The 20,155-nt window shown below is 36.1% G+C and overlaps 1 protein-coding gene across 1 annotated transcript in view; it reads right to left on the bottom strand.

Annotated features, from left to right (window-relative positions):
* The window catches only part of LOC150089465 (uncharacterized), a 1,372,165-nt gene that overhangs the window by 59,858 nt on the left and 1,292,152 nt on the right, over positions 1-20,155 (bottom strand). The window contains exon 59 of the mRNA XM_090389992.1: positions 5,132-5,167. Within this exon, the coding sequence (XP_090246118.1) occupies positions 5,132-5,167 (36 nt within the window). The remainder of the gene's footprint in view (positions 1-5,131; positions 5,168-20,155) is intronic.

Genomic DNA, 20,155 nt, shown 5'->3' with positions numbered 1-20,155 from the left:
TAAAATACATCAAGCCAAACATCATTCTCAAAGAACTTTGAGAATACAAATGGCAAGAACTAAGCCGGCAGAGGAAGCTCTCCAGCTACTGGCCTTAAAGCTCACAAAAATTGCCTATGAAGGAGCATTGAAGGATTTCCCAGTTATCATACGGATAACTGGGAAATCCAAAAACTGGTTTAATTCACAGATAAAATGTCTTTTGTAAAAAGCAAAGACTTTACAGGAAGTGGCTGAAGACAGGACATCCTAATTACCACATTCTGTACAAAAAAGAGAGTGCTCACTTTATAAAGCTGAAAAGACAAGCACATTACGCAGATGTACTATCAAAGCTCAAACAAGGAAAAAGGATCGTTCAGGATAACAGAAAAAAGGGTCTTGTGACTGCCGAGGTATTTACCAAATGGTCCAAGAAGGCATTTGGACAACCTCCCGTGCCCAACCAATTAGCAACAGAAGAAAACAGGAAGAGAATAACTGATCTCCTTCACTGAATCGCAGAAAAAGAAGAATCCGTTTCAAACTTAATAAGAAAGACACCTCTAACAACCATCACAATTACCAAAGAAAACTTCATGAAAGCCATAAATGAACTTCCCAATAAAGCAACTGTTGATCCTGATACTTCCCTCTTTTCATGGCAAAAATCAGAAGCCCTTACATTATTGAGGTGTTGCATCACACTTTCAATCAAATCATTCAAAAAGGTACTCTCCGCTGTATATGGAACAGCTACATAGTCAGGCCCATTCCCAAAATAAAGAAACCAAAAAACGACAAAGACTATAGACCCATAGCCATAAGTTGCACCATCTTGAAAATTTTTGAGAAGACCCTTCTCTTAGCCCTCATCCAACATTGCTTCGGGCATTGTCTTCTGCACCTACACTCCGTCTTATTTGGAAGATCAACTGTCACAAATCTCTTTGAGACCCTTTTCCGGATGCAGAAAGCTCTCAACAATAAGGAACAGCTCGATATTATTTTCCTAGACATATCCACAGCTTTTGACAATATCTCGATAACGGCTCTGGAAACTGGAACAAATTTTATCTTTCTACTTCAAAATACAACCTGAAGATTTTATGTAGCATTCTGAAGGAAAGATGCCTCATAATTCGTAATGACGATTTTATTCCCCATTACTCCATTTCGCAGGGAGTGCCACAGGGAGGCGTTCTCTCCTCACTGTTATTTGCTGCAGCTTTGGAACCATTTTTTGCATCCCATAAAGACAACTTTATTACATATGCTGATGACCTGAAATTCTTCGTCAAATCTAAAGATCTACAACAAGTTAAGCAAACAAATCAACAAGCCAATAACACAATAAATGAACTGGAGCATTACCTTGATTGTATTGGACTACGTTTAAACCCAAGCAAATCCACCCAGATGACAATTACAAAGAAAAAGAGCAGGAACAACATCTCTATGCTGGTAAGCGGATGCGAAGTTCCAAAGGTTAAATCGCACGTAGACCTTGGCCTAAAATGGGATGAGGGACTAACATTCTCTGAGCACTTTGATTACATCAAAGCTAAAACATATGCAGTGCTCTGGGCTGCCAAACAGGAGTTAATTGGCATTAGAAACCCAGATCTTGTTAAAAAGTATATCTTGAAATGTATACCCACTGTATGCGTCACAGGTTTGGTCCTCTGCCCCATTGAGCAACCTGAAAGCATTCCTTAGTATTGAATACTGGCTCTTGAGATGGCTGAACAGGATCTTGAATCACCCATTTACTATCTCTAGAGCCATTCTACTTTCCAAGATCAGCATTCCTCCCTGGAAACAGACAATCAACACAAGAAACATTTTCACATTAGCCCAAATGCTAACAGGAAGATTAGATGCTCCCAGTATTGATGGCTTGTTTCACTGTCATCGAGAAGCCACCAGAATTGCTGAAACAAGACATCCTCTTCAAAGCAACTTAAAAAACCTGGACAGCCTAAGTCACTTTTTTCCAGCAAACACAATAGAACTCTTCAATCAAGTAAGAATTGAACCGGAAAAGCTCTGTAACGAAAAAGCTTACAGATTGCAAGTCTTTGCCGATTCCTATCGTCTCCTGTAACTAGTGCACAGCCACTCGGCTCAAAAAAAACTATATATTCTCGGTACTCTAGATGCCAACCTAAGATGATGTCAATTTTAAATATTCTATGATGTTCAAAGATGCCAAAATGTAAATATTCTATTATAAAATCATAATTACTCATGTATTCCAAAATTCTGAATTCAACCTTTCAGGGTGAACATCCCATGAACTTTGTAACCTTTTGCTCATGGGTCTGCTTTACACCTTAGAATGTAACTCTCACCCTTCTAGCCAATGGCTGTCCCAGGGGTGTCTCTTCAACAGAGAAATAAATTGATAATAATAATAATAATTGGAAATGATGAGGTGAGAGAGTGGATGGAATTTCAAATATATGCACATCTCATATACCAGTTAGTATTCAATGTGGCAATACTGGCACAAATGTATTATTTCTACTTTAATGGGACTACCAGTGTATAATCTTACAACCATCCTAAATGGATGGTTGTAAAATTTTACAGAAATAGAAAACAATCACAAGGAAATTACCTATAATCACAATGACTAACTATGATGCTGTCAGCTTCATAGTTAGTCGTTGTGATTATAATCATTTTCAGGCAACACAAATTTTGACCCAATAGATGTTGACCAGTGATATAAGATATGCATAAAGTTCAAGCCAATGAGATGCAAAGCAAACTGAGATGGTTACTAAGTTTAACCTTGTAATGAGATTTAAAGATTTATTTAACTAAGTTAAATAAATCTCATTACAAGGCTGCACAAAGTTAAGCCAGAGTTCCATTTAACAAAAGACATTAATAGAACTTTTTTTTTCCCCTCTGTATTGTATATTCAGTATTCTGTTCATTACACTTGAATTTAGAACATCAAACGGCATAACGAAATTTAAGCAAGTGATTATAAGATATGTTATAACATGTGAGCATGCCACACAGAAATGGATCGCTTTACAACAGCAGTAATATAGCAGCAAACTGTTTACAGAAATAATGTTACCCATCAAAAACCATAACCAAAAAAACTTAGAAAGGATTCTTTTAGCAAAAAAAAAAAGAAAAAAACAAGAAAAAAGAAAAAAACACAAGCATGTTGTACCAATTTTGGAATTATGGAAGAAAAATGATGATTTTTAACATCAAAATCAAATTTCAGTCAAAAAATACTTATGTAGCTTACAATGCAACGTAACATTTCTATCCATAGCAAATTATTCAATATAAAAAAGACGTATGTACCACAGCTTAATCATCAAAATTCAGTATGCAGATCAGCAAGATGAAGGAAAATAAAAAATCTAAAATTGGTATATAACATGCTAAGTATGTACTGAAACAGAGGAATATAGTACAGAATATAGTACAACAGATAATACCACTTGCCGACTACACAGATGGAAAAGTTCCAGGACTAATAAAGCTTCCAATGTGTATGCAAATTGCACTGTCAATTCACTTAAATTTGTTTCAATTTAAATAACATGCTCTTAGGAGGGAGATACACAAATATATATACTTCTGTTAGTAATGCAATAAGTGGATAGAGACTACATAATAACAGAATATTCTGGAAGTAACAGGTGGCAATTAAAAACAATAAAATAAGAATGGGAAAAACATCGATTGGATGGAGAATGAAAGGTGAATAAAAATAATAAACTGAAAACCCATACACAAGTGAAGCAGAGGAAGAGCAAGGAGAGATGATTCATCCTATATCTAATAAGCAGGATGCTTAAGGAAAAGAAGAGAAAGCTAATGCCAAATGAATATTGCCTGAAACAAAAAGAGAATACAAAAGGAGGCATTGAAACAGAGCTTGTCATATTAGACAACAAATCAAGAATGTTATTTTCTATGGTTTTAAAGCTTTTAATTGTTTTACAGTCCTCCACTTTACCAAGCTAAGAAATAAATATACAATAAAAAAATAAAAAAAACCTGGTCCAGCTGAGAGAGAGAGAGAGAGAGAGAGAGAGAGAGAGAGAGAGAGAGAGAGAGAGAGAGAGAGAGAGAGAGAGAGAGAGAGAGAGAGAGAGAGAGAGAGTGTGCATGGTGTTCACTCTGTTGTGGTAGGAGGACTTGTGTATTCTAGTGACCCTGAGAGCTATGTTGGTGGTGGTGGCGGCCTAACTACTGCCCTATGAGTATTCTAACCACTCACTAGCAGGACAGGTTGAGTGGTAGGAGAAAGACTAATAGAGGTGAACTGGTCCTATCAATTATGAGCTGAGCATGGTAGCAACATTCCCATTTCATAAAAACAATATTGTTACAAAACAAGTAGAGACTTTAATGCCAGAGAATTTTAGATTAAAATGATCTACTGCATGGAAATAAAAGACTATATCTAGGAGCAAGCAATATTATCAGTAATTATGTTTCTGTTACAAGTTCCTCCAGTAACTTGTAACTTAAATTTAAACAAAAATAGGCAAATAATGACGTCAGTGGAAAGGTCACAAAAAAAAGTGAATATATTTTGAGGTAATACTGAATGGAGAGACTTCAATAAGACCATTCAACGAATAAATAGACCCAACTGCGAACCTGACATGGCAAACTCTGATGGAAGGCGAAAAACTGCATGGGCTGCCTAAAAACACTGTAAAGTTGGAGGTATGGGATAGAATAATAATGGAACTTATAAAAGATGTAAGGAACTCCATAAAAGAGCTTGCAACTAATTATGCTGATTTGCAAGAAAGAAAATGCCAAAGGAGTGGAGAGAGATTCATTAGTTACGGCAGTCTACAAAAAGGTAAAAAAAAAAAAAAAAAGAACATGAGAAATATAAAGGAATCTCATTTCAGTAATAAGATGTAAAATAAAATTCTGTCCAAGTGATACTACAACAGATAATACCACTTGCAGAAGGTAATACTATAAAACACTAAGCAGAAAGCGGGCTTCAGAGCAGGGAGGTCAACAATGTTATTAAAATAAAAGTTTTTATGTAAGGGGCAAATGATAAATTGAGCAAATTAAAATTATTTTTCTTAATAAAAACATAAACAGTTCTTTCTCTCTATCACAATAGAGCATGACTACTTACAGGTGGCCCAGATTCTCCTTTTGATCCAGTAGGTCCCTGAAAAGATATTTAATTTTTTTAGTATATATTTATACTTATTTTATAGCTTATTCCATTTTGATGCAGGGATTATGAATCTGTTATAATCATTTAACAGATTCATAACCATATAAACATTCATGATAAAACTGGCAATAATTTCTGCAAAGGAGAATATAAATTGAATGATACTTATTGAATGAGTACTAGTTTTATTCATTACCAATAGCTCCAAAAATTTTATACAGTAAAATCTTTTTTTTTTTTGGACACTTTCACTATAGCAAAAATATTTCGAGATAGATATCAGATGTTTACTAACCACCTTAGTGGTTAGTAAACATCTGATATCTGTCTATGATGATTACTCATCATAGACAGATATCAGATATCATCAATGAGTCTGTCTATGATGATTACTCATCATAGACAGACTCATTTGAATGCAATTAGTTAACAAAAAAATTCAGTATAAGAGGATTATTTTTGAAGACCATCTGTATGCATGAATAACAAATGTTATGCAGGTGGCCCAGATTCTGTAAATATTACAATGAAATTGTAATTAGCATTAGCATTAGTAGAGGCATACGATTCAAGGAAGCAAGCTTATGCAGCATCAGCCAAAAAAAAAAAAAAAAACCCTCACATTTCACCCTTCCATTCGTTCTAAATGCCTGTCCAGCTCAGCCTTAAATTTATTTAGGCTATCAATTTCCACAACAAAAGATGGAAGTTTGTTTCACCAATCAACCACCTGCTGGCTAAAGGCAAATTTCCACACAACTATTCTATAACTATCTTTCCTCAATCTATGCTCCCTCAGGTTCTTAATCTGAGCAAGAGGAAGAATCCCATCAGCATTCAGCTTGCTCAACCCATTCACGGCCTTATACACCTCAATCAGATCCCCTCACAGGTGCCTACTCTCCAGGCGCTGCAATTTGCAGAACTTAAGCCTTTCTTTGTAAGAGCACCCCTTTGTTCCCCTCACCAATTTTGTTGCCCTTCTTTGTACTCATTCTAGCAACTCTACATCCTTCCTAAAATGAGACCTCCAGACCTGTACACAGTATTTTAGGTGTGGCCTGATCATTGTCTTGTACAACAGGATAATCACCTCCCTGTCCCTGCTAGCAAAATTCCTATATAACAGGAGTGGCCAACTTAATTTGTGATGTGATCTACTTTTTTCCTTCAAAATGTGCCGTGATCTACCATCTCAAAAATTGGGGGGATGACTGTATATTTAAAATTCGTTGTAATCAACCGAAATTAAATCCATGATCGACTGGTAGATTGCGATCTACTCGTTGGCCACCCCTGCTATATAACATTGACAAGACTCCATGACCTTCCCTGGCAGCACGTTTGCACTGCTCAGTGAACTATATATTTGACGGCACAATTATCCCCAGGTATTTTTCACTTTCCATTTCCCTGAGTGTAGTATCATACAGTTGGTACGTTTCTCTTGGGTTATTGCTACCCATATGCAGTACTTTGCATTTGTTAATGTTAAACTTCAGTTGCCACTTATCAGCCCATTTGCCCAATTTTTTTTTTTTTTATGAATACCCCAAACACGAGAGGTATTAGAACCTATAGTGCTTAGTACAGTGCTTGGGTTGGAGGTTGAGAAGACGAAAGAAGATATTTGTTGACATTAGACTTCTGTAGACTAATTTTCAGGAAATACATATGAAGGAAGGTTGTTCCAGAAACAGCAGTCGAATGAATAAATGAGGAAGATGAAAAGTTGGTTCTGTGAGTTTGAAGTTGGACAGTAAATGGATGTTGGCTGGTGGTGGCACATGTTCCAACTGTTTTGAAAGAGAGAGTGGGAATTATAGAAGCCAATTCAGAAGAACAGTGCCCATGGAAGTATCTGTAGAAAAGGCATGCAGCAGAAACAGTATGCCTTTTCTACAGATACTTCCATGGGCACTGTAGAAAAGGCATGCAGCAGAAACAGTACCACCACCAGCCAACATCCATTTATGAGACAGCGAGTGGAGAGACCCTGTTAGAGAGGAGTCATTAATTAACCTAACCTAGTCATTAATTAACCCTCTTCTGAATGGAATCTAGAAGCCTGAGAGAGGGTTTGGGGGCACTGCCCCAAAAGTGGGAACAATATTCCATGATAGTGCGGATTTGCGATTTGTATAGGATGATCAGCTGTTTGGAAGAAAAGTAATGCCGAGAGCGAAAGAGAAAACCAAGATTTTTTAGATGCAGAGGCAGCAATATTTGTATTGTGCTCGTGCCAAGACAGATTAGAAGTCAGGGTAATCCCCAAAAGAGATACATCATTTTGCCTAGATCTCGGAGTGTCACCAAAGATAAGCATACGAGCAGAAGAATCCTTTTTGCAAGACATAAGACAGGACTGAGTTTTAGAAGGATTGAAATCAACTAAGTTGTCTTTGCCCCACTGGAGAATTACCTGAAGATTGGCATCTAAGGAATTGGTAGCGGATATTCAAGAAGTTGAAGCTGATTGAGCAGGGCAAGGTTTCTCAAAATGGAAAGTGCAATGCAATGTGCTATCATCAGCAAAACTCTGCATAGGATTTCCATTTAATGGAAGGTCATTAATATACAAGAAGAACAGAGTGGAGGAAAGAACTGAACCTTGGGGGACACCAGCATTAGTGGAGAAGTTAGAAGACAGAGAGCCATCTACCATCACCCTCAGTGAGAGCGATCAGAGAGAAAACTGGATAACCAATTACAAACAACAGTTGGCAAACCATAAGATGGAAGCTTGTTTAGAAGACCTTGATGCCAAACACGATCGAAAGCCTTTGAGATGTCAAGAGCAACTGCTTGTGTTTCACCAAACTTTTCCATTGAATTTATCTATAAATGGGTAACATAAGCAAGAATATCACCAGTCGATTGACACTGACAGAATCCATAATGGTGATCGTTGATCAGATGGAAGGTTTCTAAGTAATTTAACAGTTGCGGTTAATTGATTTCTCCATTATTTTACAAAATGTAGAAGTAATTGCAATGGGACGATAATTGGATGGGGGGGATTTGTCACCCTTTGTAGGAACTGGCTGGATATGAGCAAATTTCCAAGCAGAAGGAAAAACACTTTTGAAATAAGAAAGTGAAAAAAGGCGGCAAAGAATAGGAGTAAGTTTAGCAGCACAGGCTTTGAGAACAAGTGGAGAAATACCATCAGGACCTGGAGCTTTCTTAGCGTCAAGATTCGTCAAAATCCTTCTGACCTCCTTTTGAGGTCAGAAGGATTCCATCCTTTATGGAAGACCACAGGAGGATTGAATGGAGTGTGTTGGGAATGGTGGGAGGTGTTTTACCAAGATCATCAATACACAAGTTGGAAGGAAAATGGGATGCTAGCAGATCAGCTTTATCCTTGGCTGAAGTGAAAACAGAACCATCTGGTTTTGGCAGAGGTGGGAGCAGAGATGGGTGGCCAATAGCTTTGGCAAGAGACCAGAATGCTTGGCTACCATTAGGGCAAGAAGCAAGATTTCTACTCTAGATCCAGTTGGAGTAGCATACTGTCATTAACAACCCTGCCAACCTTTGTATCATCTGCAAACTTTGACATTAATCCTGATATAATTTCGTCAATATCACTGATGAAGGGCAGTGTCCATTGATTACCACTCTCTGTTGCCTCCCACTCAACCATCCCTTTATCCAATGTAGTAACTTACCCTTAATGCCATACCTCTCCAATTTGTACAGCAGTCTTCCATGTGCAGCAGTATCAAAAGCTTTCCTGAAATCCAACTATGTGATATCAAAATTATTTTTGACGTTCAGTTGCCGACCGGGCTAGCCAGTTAGGTAAAGTGCCTGCTTGGCAACCCAAAGGTCACGTGTTCGATTCCTGCCTCCGCCTCGGGCTTGGATCACAGTAAAATGTAAAAACTGTGGGAGGTGCATTATGGCCATAGAAGCTGATGCGCCAACAACTAACAAGAAAAAAAAAAAAAAAAAAAAAGACATTCAGTTCCTTTTTGACCACATCATAGTATCCAATCAAATTGGTTAGACAAGACCTCCCTTTAACAAACCCATGCTGTGTCTTAACTATTACTGCAGTCTTGTTTAGATGATCCTGCAATGCTTCTTTAACCAGTGACTCCATTATTTTCCCTGGAACACAAGTTAAACGAATAGGTCCATAGTTACTTGTGTCACCTTCTGAACTCCCCTTTGTGAATTGGTGATACATTTGCACATCAGCCATCCATGGAGACTTCCCCTGAGTCCAAGGATGCTCTCATAATTATGGCTAAGGGTTTGCTTACTTCCTAATATATCTGGATAGATCCCACCACCCCAGGTGCCTTTCTTATGTTCAACTCAAACAATTTTTCCTTGACTTTGCTCTCAGTTATTACAAAATCATTTAACTCTATGTTAGAGTTTGATAAACAGCTGGCCCTCTCCTCCTTGAATAACTTTTCATGTATGAATATAGAGGCAAAATACTCATTTAGTTCGGCAGCTCTCTGAGAAATATCATCTACGTTCAAACCATTGATATCAAGTGGACCTATCTGATTCATCCCCTTCCTTCTAGAGTTTACATAAGTAAAGAAGTCTTTGTTGTTTTTCTTTGCATCCTTTGCAAAGATTTTCATAATCTATATTCACTTGCCTAATCTCCCTTGTGACTTGATTATAGACTAGCTTATATCTACCATAGGCTTCTGTGTTTCCTGATAATTTATTTGTATCCCATGCATTTGTCTTCTCTACCATGTCTCATTAGTTCATCTGACATCCATTTGGGCCTAAACCTAGAACTGTATTTCTTAGTTTGAACAAAAAGCCTAGTAGCTTCCAAGATTTCTTCCTTGAATGCTTCCCATTTAAAATTTGCTGTTGGTAACATCATCAATTTGTCCTAATGTATAGAATTTAATGTCCATGTGGACCTCTCCTGAGTCCCAGGAAGTTCTCATAATTATGGCTAAGGGTTTGTTTACTCCCTTTTCTGTCTCCTTTTATATAACTGGATAGATCCTATCCACGCCAGGTGCCTTCCTGAGGTTTAACTTCAACAATTTCTCCTCCACTTTTCTCTCAGTTATTACAAAATCACCTAGCTCCCTAATAATTATAGAAATAATAATTATTTCTGAAAATCGTGTTAGTACAGGAACAATTAAACACTAATTTTGGTTTCAATATGTTCAAACTCATGTTATACAAAATTCTATCAAGTGAATTTCATATTGTAAATATGGAATATAAATAAGAAACAGTATAAGCTTTATGAAAAAAATGGTGAAGGAAATAAAAGAAAAGCATGGCACAATACAGCCAGGTTGCTGATATGCCTAAAACCAAAACAATGACAAAAGAAAAGCAATGTTTAGAGTAAGGCCTGGTTTCCAAGGTGTAGTGATCCATCAATTAAAAAAAAAACATAGCATTAGTCATCTAATTTAACTCAATTCAAATTAATACAAGAAATTATAAACAATGAAATTAACATTAATGAGATTTAAATCAAAATTAAGTTTAAAATTTAAATAAAAACTGATCTTTTTGGAAATTATTTGCATTAAAGTTGAATAATGAATTAATTTATTTTTCAAGCATTAATGCATGAAAAATAAAGTTAGCATTAGTAGAGACTTGCCTTCTTGCATATGATGCAGTGCCTTCTTGCATATGATGCAAGAAGGCAAGCTTATATAGCATCAGCCAAAGAAAAAAAAACATTTCCCATTTCACCTTTCCATTCATTCCAAATGTTTGTCTAGTTCTGCCTTGAACTTATTTGTTGACCTTCAATACAACAGATGGAACTTTGTTCCAACTATCAACCAAGTAGAGACTTCGTTGATAGTTGGAAAAAGGCAAATTTTTGCACATCTATTCTAGAACTGTCTTTCCTCAATTTGTATTTGTCCCCTCAGATGAGAAATCTGAGCAAGAGGGAGAATCCCATCGGCATTGAGCTTAATCAAACCATTCAAGGTCTCATTAGCATTAGTTGAGGCATACAATGCAAGAAAGCAAGCTTATGCAGCATCAGCAAAAAAAAAAAAAAAACCCTCCCATTTCACCCATCCATTCACTCCAAATGCCTGTCTAGCTCAGCCTTAAATTTATTCAAGCTATTAACTTCCACACAAGAGATGGAAGTCTGTTCCAAAAATCAACTACCCACTGGCTAAAGGCAAATTTCCACACATCTATTCTACAACTGTCTTTCCTCAATTTGAATCTACACCCCTTCGGGTTCATAATATGAGCAAGAGGAAGAATCCCATTAGCATTGAGCTTGCTCAACCCGTTCCTTATACACCTTAATCAGATCACCTTGCAAGTGCTGCAATTTGCAGAACTTAAGCCTTTCTTGGAAGCAGCAATCCTTTGTTCCACTCACGAATCTTCTTGCCCTTCTCTGTACTCATTCCAGTAGCTCTACATCCTTCCTAAAATGAGGCTTCCAGACCTGTGTGCAGAACTACTAAAGGTGTGGCCTGACCATTGCTTTATACAAGGAGACAATCACCTTGTAAGTTAAATGTTAAAAACAAAAAAAAATAAAATAATGCAGTAATATTAAATAGCAGATTAATTTGCCCAATTTCTGCAATATTGTAAATTCAGTACAGGCAGTTCTTGCTTTACGAGTTCCCGGGTTTACGAGTTTTTCCCCCCCAAGCATCAAGTATCAACAAAATCGAATATATGAACATTAATTGCAAAAAATGAATGTTAAACATTCATAAATACCGCATTTCAAACCACGCGCGTAGCTATAAAATACAGTGTACCTAGCTTTACAATAGTGTACCCAGCTCTCCATTCCAGACACAGAGAAGTAAGATATGTTACTACTCTGTGGTTCCAGAGATACCATTTTATCGTGAAAATATCGTAATGTGAACTGAATAACACATTGTTTTTTGGTAATTTGTTCCACGACCTCGGAAGTTAAAATTTTCACGATATAACTCTCTAAAAGGCCGTTATAGTGCAAATTGTATTAGTTACCAATTCAAATCACTAAAATGCACTACACTTTCATCATTATCATATGATCCGTTATAAGAACCAATTTTGAATGCCTTTGTGACATTTTTCTAAAACACATTTCTGGAAGTTACGACCATAAAACAATAAAAACAATTTGCACTTTCCGATTTATTGGGCTTTTCTGTTACTGCAAGCAATTATAAATGGGTAGTAAACTCGATGTTACTGCAGTTGCGAAAATACTGATAGCTGGAATTGTGTGGTTTTTTGCGTTGTACACCCCTTTACTGAAATCTTCAATCGTATAAAAAAACATAAATAAAATTTTAGAATCTTCTCTTCATTCTTTTTTTTTTTTTTTTAAGCTTCGTAAACTTGTTAATCCATGCAAATTGTGTTAGTTGCATTCCATTAAAAAAATGCTTACAAATCTATTGAAATTTATAAAGAAAATAGAAGATTATCTTGGAAACAAATGCCTCTTGAAGCATTTATGAAGAAGACTACTCCTTGTGCAACAAACCAACGAGTGCCGAGCCAATAATAAGTGGTCAATGAGTGTGCATTTAGTCAATGATGAAGAATAAACATTCTTTAAAATTTGAAAGTCATAAAGAATTTCTTTATTATTATAATTTGCTTGATTTTACAGGCTATGTTTTCATTTCTTTCGATAAATCAATCATTGTTTAAACTATGTATAAGTATACATAATCTAGACTTTTCCATAGTTGAGGCTTATGCCCTAAACGCTTTATAGTCATTGTTTAAACATAAACTAATTAGCTAACTAATTTCATTGTTGAGAACGTAAGCCCTATTTTTAACATTATGTCTATGGGATTTAATTCCCACTTTACGAGTTTTTGCTTTACGAGCGTGCGTTAGGAACAAATTAACTCGTAAAGTCTAGAACTACCTGTATCTGTAAGTTTGTAAAGTTGATTCTGGTATGATATTTTCTGTTTCAAATTTTATTATCTGCTTAACTTCTTTAATATTTATAAATTTAATTATTGAAATATTTTCTAAATTTTAATCCTGTAACATGTTCTGTAAGTTATAAATTTTTACCTTAATAATGGTTGCTGCACTATCCTCTTTGAATACTTTTATGAGGATATCATGACTCTGATTGGAATTCCTGTGGATGATTCCCTTGTTAAACAATCCTAGTTCATCCTATGGTTGCCTCATATGTTGCTAGATGTAAGGAGCATACAGAACTAAAAACTTGGTGCATTACTAGATGACAGTAAATTGCTAAAGAAGAAAGTGGATGCACAAGAGACAAAAAAAATCTGGAAACTCATTGGGGATTCAAATAGTTAGTGATCTGTCAGGTGATGCATTTCCAATTCAGGCCTCAAGGGAAAGCTGTTAAATGCAGAATAGTATTGTTCCAATTTTAGTGGGCAGCTGTTTTATTTAGTGGGCAATTTTAGTGGGCAGCTGTATTGTCAAGGAAACAGAAAAATTTTACTTAATAAGGATAGGTGGGCTAGAACCAGGGTAAGCCTGCCAGAAAATTGATGATATTACCAACACATTACCAGTTTTAAGGGTGATGAAGCATTATTACTCTTTTTGGAATCAAAGACATTATCTGCACATGAACTAATAATTTATTGAATAAATGTATGACTGTGATAAAAAAAAAATGCCATGAGTTAGGTCAAAAATATACCTGTCTACAATTCTACCCAGGTACAACAAGAGGAATTATATACTAAAAGCCTTGTGGATTAATTCAAGATGCAGAGGGGAATAGATTCCTTCTAGCTACCACTTGTAGCTAGAAGGAATCTATTCTGTATAGATGGAATATATTTGAACAAAAATGTAAGGCTGTTCTCTAATATTGTTTAGGAGGCTTAAGGATTTGGGGAAACTGCCAACTGGGGGGGAAGGAAATGATAATACAAATATGTGTTTATCAGATAATATGGGCCAAATTAGCACTTGTATACTCTTAGTTCTTATATGAGGCTTGGAGGAAATAGAGCCTTTTGATGGAGGAAAGATATATCAATGGCAGCAATATTTTAAATGAATGAAATTCCTACAAAAAAGTAATTCTGTAAGCAACTATATTATTTAGTGAAAATACATCATTACTCATAGTTGAATTTTAAGACAAACTAAAGTAAGTTTGTACGTTAGACATCATTATTAAACGATCAAAATTCATTATCAAAATACCTCATATTGTGAAATCTTCATGCGTGAATGTATACATATATTTATTCAGTTTGTAAGTAACCTGTACAAGATCATCAACAGTTATCAAGGCAATTCAACCGAGTGGGGGATGAGTGGGGTAAAATGATATGCAGATGGAAAATGCAGATGGAAAAATGCAGATGGAAAAATCTAGTTTGGTAATAATAAACTCTGCAATTAAAAGTGCACTTTTTAAATTCACATGCAGCTATATATAATCCTAGCACCAGTCTTGATAGTTTTGCCAATGACATGCAGTGAGACAACCACTTGATTCATCCCTTTCCTTCTAATGAAACATATGCAAAGGATTCCTTGCTACTTTTCTTTGCACTATTAGCCAAAACCTCCTCATAATCTGTCTTGGCCTGCCTAACTCCCAAGTAACTTGAATGCATACTACTTTATGCTTATTACAGGACTCTCTATCCCTGATAATTTATAATCATCACATGCATTTTTTTCCTCTGCCACTAAGCTCATCTGACATCCATTTAGTGTATGACATTTAGTGGCCTCTATGATTACCTCCTTGTTTGGCATTTACATTTTTCAAATCCAACTGAAAGTAGTTTAAAAAAAATGTTTGAGCCCATTATAATCACCTTTTTGAAAAGAATCCTTTTCCTTTACGATTGACAGTAGTTATTGTTTAATACATGATGGATCATTGCTGATTACCAGATCAAGAATCAGTATTACACTGGAAACCTGTCTACTGGTTGTACTTCCTAACTAAAAGCATCACCCCTTCCCCCATCACGTCTATCCTTTCTATAGATATTATAATTGCCATATTTGAATTCTGCATCCCTATTATCAGAGATACCATTCTTTATACCTCTAATTTCAGCATATAATGACTTAAACAGTACTTCAAACTCATCAAATTTATTTACTTTATTCCTGCAAGCAAATGTATGCCCGTTTGTTATTTGTATTTTTAGTAACTCTTGCACAGCCCATGTAATTTCTAGTTCCATGCAGATCCTCATCAGGCCTTGTAATCTCCCACTCTTTTGCTTTTCAGGTTACTGCATGTCAAAACTGAAACAATGCAAGAAATGATTCACTGCTGCCATTAAATTAATTGGTGCATTCCCCCTGCCAAAACTAAGTTTTTCAATCCACCTAACACTAATAAGCAAATATCCTTACACCCCTTCTATTTAAGTTTACACTATAACTGTAAAAACAGTCCCATCTCTTAACAAACAATGGCCATACTGAGAAAAATTCTCGGGCTGAACTGACTGACAAGGCCCCATCACGACTTGGCAAAATTCCAGATATTTTCAAATTGAGCTCTAACTGAGTTTTCTCTCAACATCACCTCAGAATGCCCATGCTTAACATCATCAGTACCAATATGTACAATATCATCTTTTATTTTGTGCTCTTTAACGATAGTTATTGTTGTATAATATCACCAACTTATGCCCCTGGCAAGATGGTGATACTATAGAACGTAGTGTCTGTCTCTGGTAGACATATCCTGATCCTATTTCACATATCCTTATTACATAAAATATTTCCTGCTTCCAAAATGCAAACAGCACATCTTGTCTGTTTGTCTTGTGGTTAAGCTGTTGAACAGGTCAAACCACCTCCCACCAACAGAACTGTAAAGGATTACACAAGGTGCATCTCTGGTGAGCAAATGGCGCAGTGTGTTATATGGGCTCAATAGCAGGTCAGTGTGTAACAGTCAACATTGCAATACAATATGGGGAATGCAAAAACAATATCCCAAATTATGATTTTTTTGCAGATTCAGACATATGGGGGTTCCACAGCAGATAATCCTGTGGTTGCTTAATATGGGGCATATTTTGCTGGTAAGAATTAGGACCCCTGATGTGTATGAACCAACGTTTCACTGGTGAAGTCTACAGGCAGCTCTCAGGAGACCATGTGCACCTGCCATGTTGCATTTTTTCCTGGAGAAAAACAGGACCTTCCTAGAGGATAATGCAGTGTATGATGAGGCCCACACTGTGCATAAGTGGTTCAAGGAACACAGTGAAGGTATCACCCATCTTGATTGACCTCCAAATTTGCCAGACCTCAATTCAATTGAACACCTATGGAATGCTTTGGAATGGGAAGCGATACATATGTACATGCACCATTATCTATTCCGACACTGTGGAAAGCCTTTAGGCAGCATGGCTGCAAATCCTTATGAATATCTTCAGATATCTAGTGGAGTCAATTCTTAGCCGAATAATGGGTGTTATCTGTGTGAACGATGGCCCAACACAATATTAGGTAGGTGGTCATAATTCAGTGATCACTCAGTGTATGTATAGGAACTTTGCCAATGGAGATAAAGAGATGATTATTCCATTATATAAAGCAGTGGTTAGGCTGCACATTGAATACTGCATACAATTGGAGACCCCATTTTAGAAAAGATATAGACCTATTGGAAAGGGTGCAGAGAACAGCAATGAGATTGATTAAGAACATAAAGGGTTATCCTTACCAAGAGAGCATTTAGCTTTGTAAACTAGTGCATGGAAGACAGGTTCCTGCAGGGTGACCTGTTTAAGGCATTGAAAGATTTGGGAGAATAAAATGCCATGTGAATTTTTATTCTTAGAATTCTGTGATTATATATATACACACACACACACACACACACACACAAGGGGCATAAAATTTAAATTGTGAAGGGGTAACTGTAGACTGGAGGTCTGAAAATTTTCCTATAGCCAAAAAGTGATTGACTTTGGAATGAACTCCTCCAGATTAGAAGTTATCTAAATTTAAGAAGGAATTGAGATATATATATATATATATATATATATATATATATACAGGGTGTTTCAAAAGTGATGGCCAATAATTTAAAGGTGAACTGTACAGACTACAATATGCAAAAAAGCCTAGTAAACACGGGTCCTTAAATGAATCGTTTTCGAGATATTGCACATTTCTAGTTGGGATCCACCACTGACAAGGTGAACTGTACAGAGTTGGGATCCACCACTGACTTGTTTGTTTAGGTTAGGTTATCTCATTCTCTCCCTTTCCCCTCTCTCAATGCTCTGAGACGTAGCAGGCATACTAGTACTTGTCAAAGGATAGTCAACATGGAAAGAGGTTACAGCAACGAAAAGTATGCGGACATGCACTTCATGTATGGTAAAGCCAACGGCAGTGCACTTGAGGCTGCACGTTTGTACCAAGAACATTTCCCCCACCGAAGGCAGCCCAAAAAGAGCACACATTCATCAGGATACATCAATGCCTTAGAGAACATGGGCTCTTTGCACATGGAGTATAAACAGGTAGGCCCAGAAGTGTAACACCTGATGTTGAGGAAAGGGTGTTAGAAAGAACATCCTGTAACATGTAACATCTGTAAAATGCAGTGGTGTTGAAACCAAAAATTAAAAATGTATTATCTTATGTTTAATAAAACCACCCTTAGCAAAGGATTCACAGCTTTTTGAAAAACTAGTGCTCCCATAGCCAGTGGTGGATCTTAACAGAAAATGTGCATTATCTCTAAAACGGTTCATTTGCGGCCCGAAGTTCACTAGGACTTTTTTCTTATTTTAGTTTGTACTTTTCACCCTTAAATTATTGACCATCATTTTTGAAACACCCTGTATACTTGAAAAGAAACGGGTAAATGAAAGGAGGAAAGATGATAATGGTTACTTTATTTTATTTAGATATTGCTTGGTCGGCACAGTAATGTAAATATATTAAAAGAGGAGTGAAGCATAGCATTTTTACTATGTAATTATATTACATTTATCATATACAAATTTTACACTCAGAATGACACTATATTGTTGATATTCCTATTAATACTGGCATATGTGTGATTAAGCAGCACTTTGAATTCATAAAATTTAAACTATACGCCTAGCATTAGCATTAGTATAGATATGTGTGAGACTCTGCCTTTTCATGTTCTTTATAAACCTAAGACATCCCATGTAGTTGCTTATTGTAGGTAACTTGCCTGGGAATTTTCCAATTGAATATTTGGGTAGTTTTCCCAAATCTTTAAGGCCTTGAATAGGCCATAAATAACTGTTTAGTAGTTCCCCATTACTTTTCCATGGCCTGATTCTCTACTAGAGTTTTAGCTCTAGGAGTCTTAGTGTTATAAGTACCTCCCCAGAAGTGGAAAGGGAAATCTCCAAATGTTAAAAACTCCATTTGATGATGATTGTTTAAGTAAGACTGTTTATCAGTAGGCAAAACATTTCCAAAATGGTTGAATCTATAAAGATTGCCAATATCCAGGTCTACCTTCAATTTCAAGCAGTGATGAAATGGTTCTGATCATCAATTAACCATTGGAGAAATTAAATTATTTAGCAAGTGTACAGTAAAAAAAGTATAAGTAAACTGCAGCCATTATCAACTCACTGCAGGATGGATGCCTCCTCAACAATTCATGTTGAAGGAAATGGACCATAACCTGCCACGCTGGTCCAGTGTGGGTTGGCAGATTGACCGTATTTAGCAGTCAGGGGCTTGAAACCTGGTCTACTCAAAGAGCATGTGCTACTGCACTCCCACTCCTGACCTGTGGAACTTCTAAATCCGTAAATTAAGAAAATGAATTCATAAAAGGTGAAAAGAATTAAAGGTAAACTATTAAAAAACATGCCTTAAGGAAGAAAAGAAGTGCACAACGTTTTCCCAGGTTGTCACCTATAAAAGAATCGGAATAGCTTATTAAAAACAAAGAGCCTTTTGATACCATTATCATCAGTTGGTTTCATGGCAAGAGGAGAAAGTAAGAGGCTTTATAGTGATCCTAACTCCCAAGATGCATTACTGTATCATGTATGGAAAATTTAACAAGTGTTAAGCACCATATTGGCGAAAGGTTTGTTGATAATTTAGCATTCAGCACTTTGTAAGATGTGTTTTGTCGAAACCGTTCAATGGCTAAAGCTTCATACTGTATTAATTTATAATTATAGTTCAATCTGAATAGAGTTATTGCTGAATCGATTAAAGGAGTGTGATTGCACGGTTGTGCATGTTGGCTAAGTTCAGTTATGGAGTGGTTTGACTGTAAACTATTATTGTGGATAATAAGCTCTGGTATTTGCTATTCTGGACGATCCAAATTTGATGGTTGTGCTACTTATATAGCATAGTTTGCAGTTTTGTTGGCAATTAATGAGATATATTATGCTATTTATGTCTTGGATATTGTATTTATTAGTTGAAAAATGTTCCTAGTCTATTTATGCTAGTTTTCTCTTCATATTGTATGAAGAGAAAACTATCATAATATTAGTACCTGAAAAAAAATTATGGAGTTGTCGAGCGAACTGACTGTGGTATGGAAGTGTGACTTTGGTGCACTGTTTGTTGTTTCTTTTGTTTATAGTAGGAGGATTATTTATTTTATTTCTTGCTTCAGATATAGTTCCTTGTATTAACTGTATTGGATATTTTCTTTTTATGAAGGTTTTGGTTACACATTGTAATTCTGCTTCTATATCTTTTTGTGCGTGACTATATTTTACTGCATTACACATAATGCAGTAAAATTATGTGTAAACCCGGTTGTATAAAACTGATTTGTTTTTACCATGCAGATGATATGAATAAAAGTGTAAAAATTTTTCTGTGTGTTTTCTTTCTATATATATATATATGTGTGTTTTAAGTTTGTGTTCAGATTTGCAGATGGTCAAGTTAAGGAAATTAATACTGTGGTAAATTCTTAAGATGTGTTAAATTTCCCATACGCGATATAGTAATGCATCCTGGGAGTTGAGATCACTATAAAAAGCCTATTAC

The sequence above is a fragment of the Mastigoproctus giganteus genome, chromosome 2, assembly GCF_048544385.1.
Source record: "Mastigoproctus giganteus isolate SK-2022 chromosome 2, ASM4854438v1, whole genome shotgun sequence".
NCBI lineage: Eukaryota > Metazoa > Arthropoda > Arachnida > Uropygi > Thelyphonidae > Mastigoproctus > Mastigoproctus giganteus.
The sequence above is the reverse complement of the archived record's forward strand: the minus strand, read 5'-3'. Positions and strand labels throughout refer to the sequence as shown.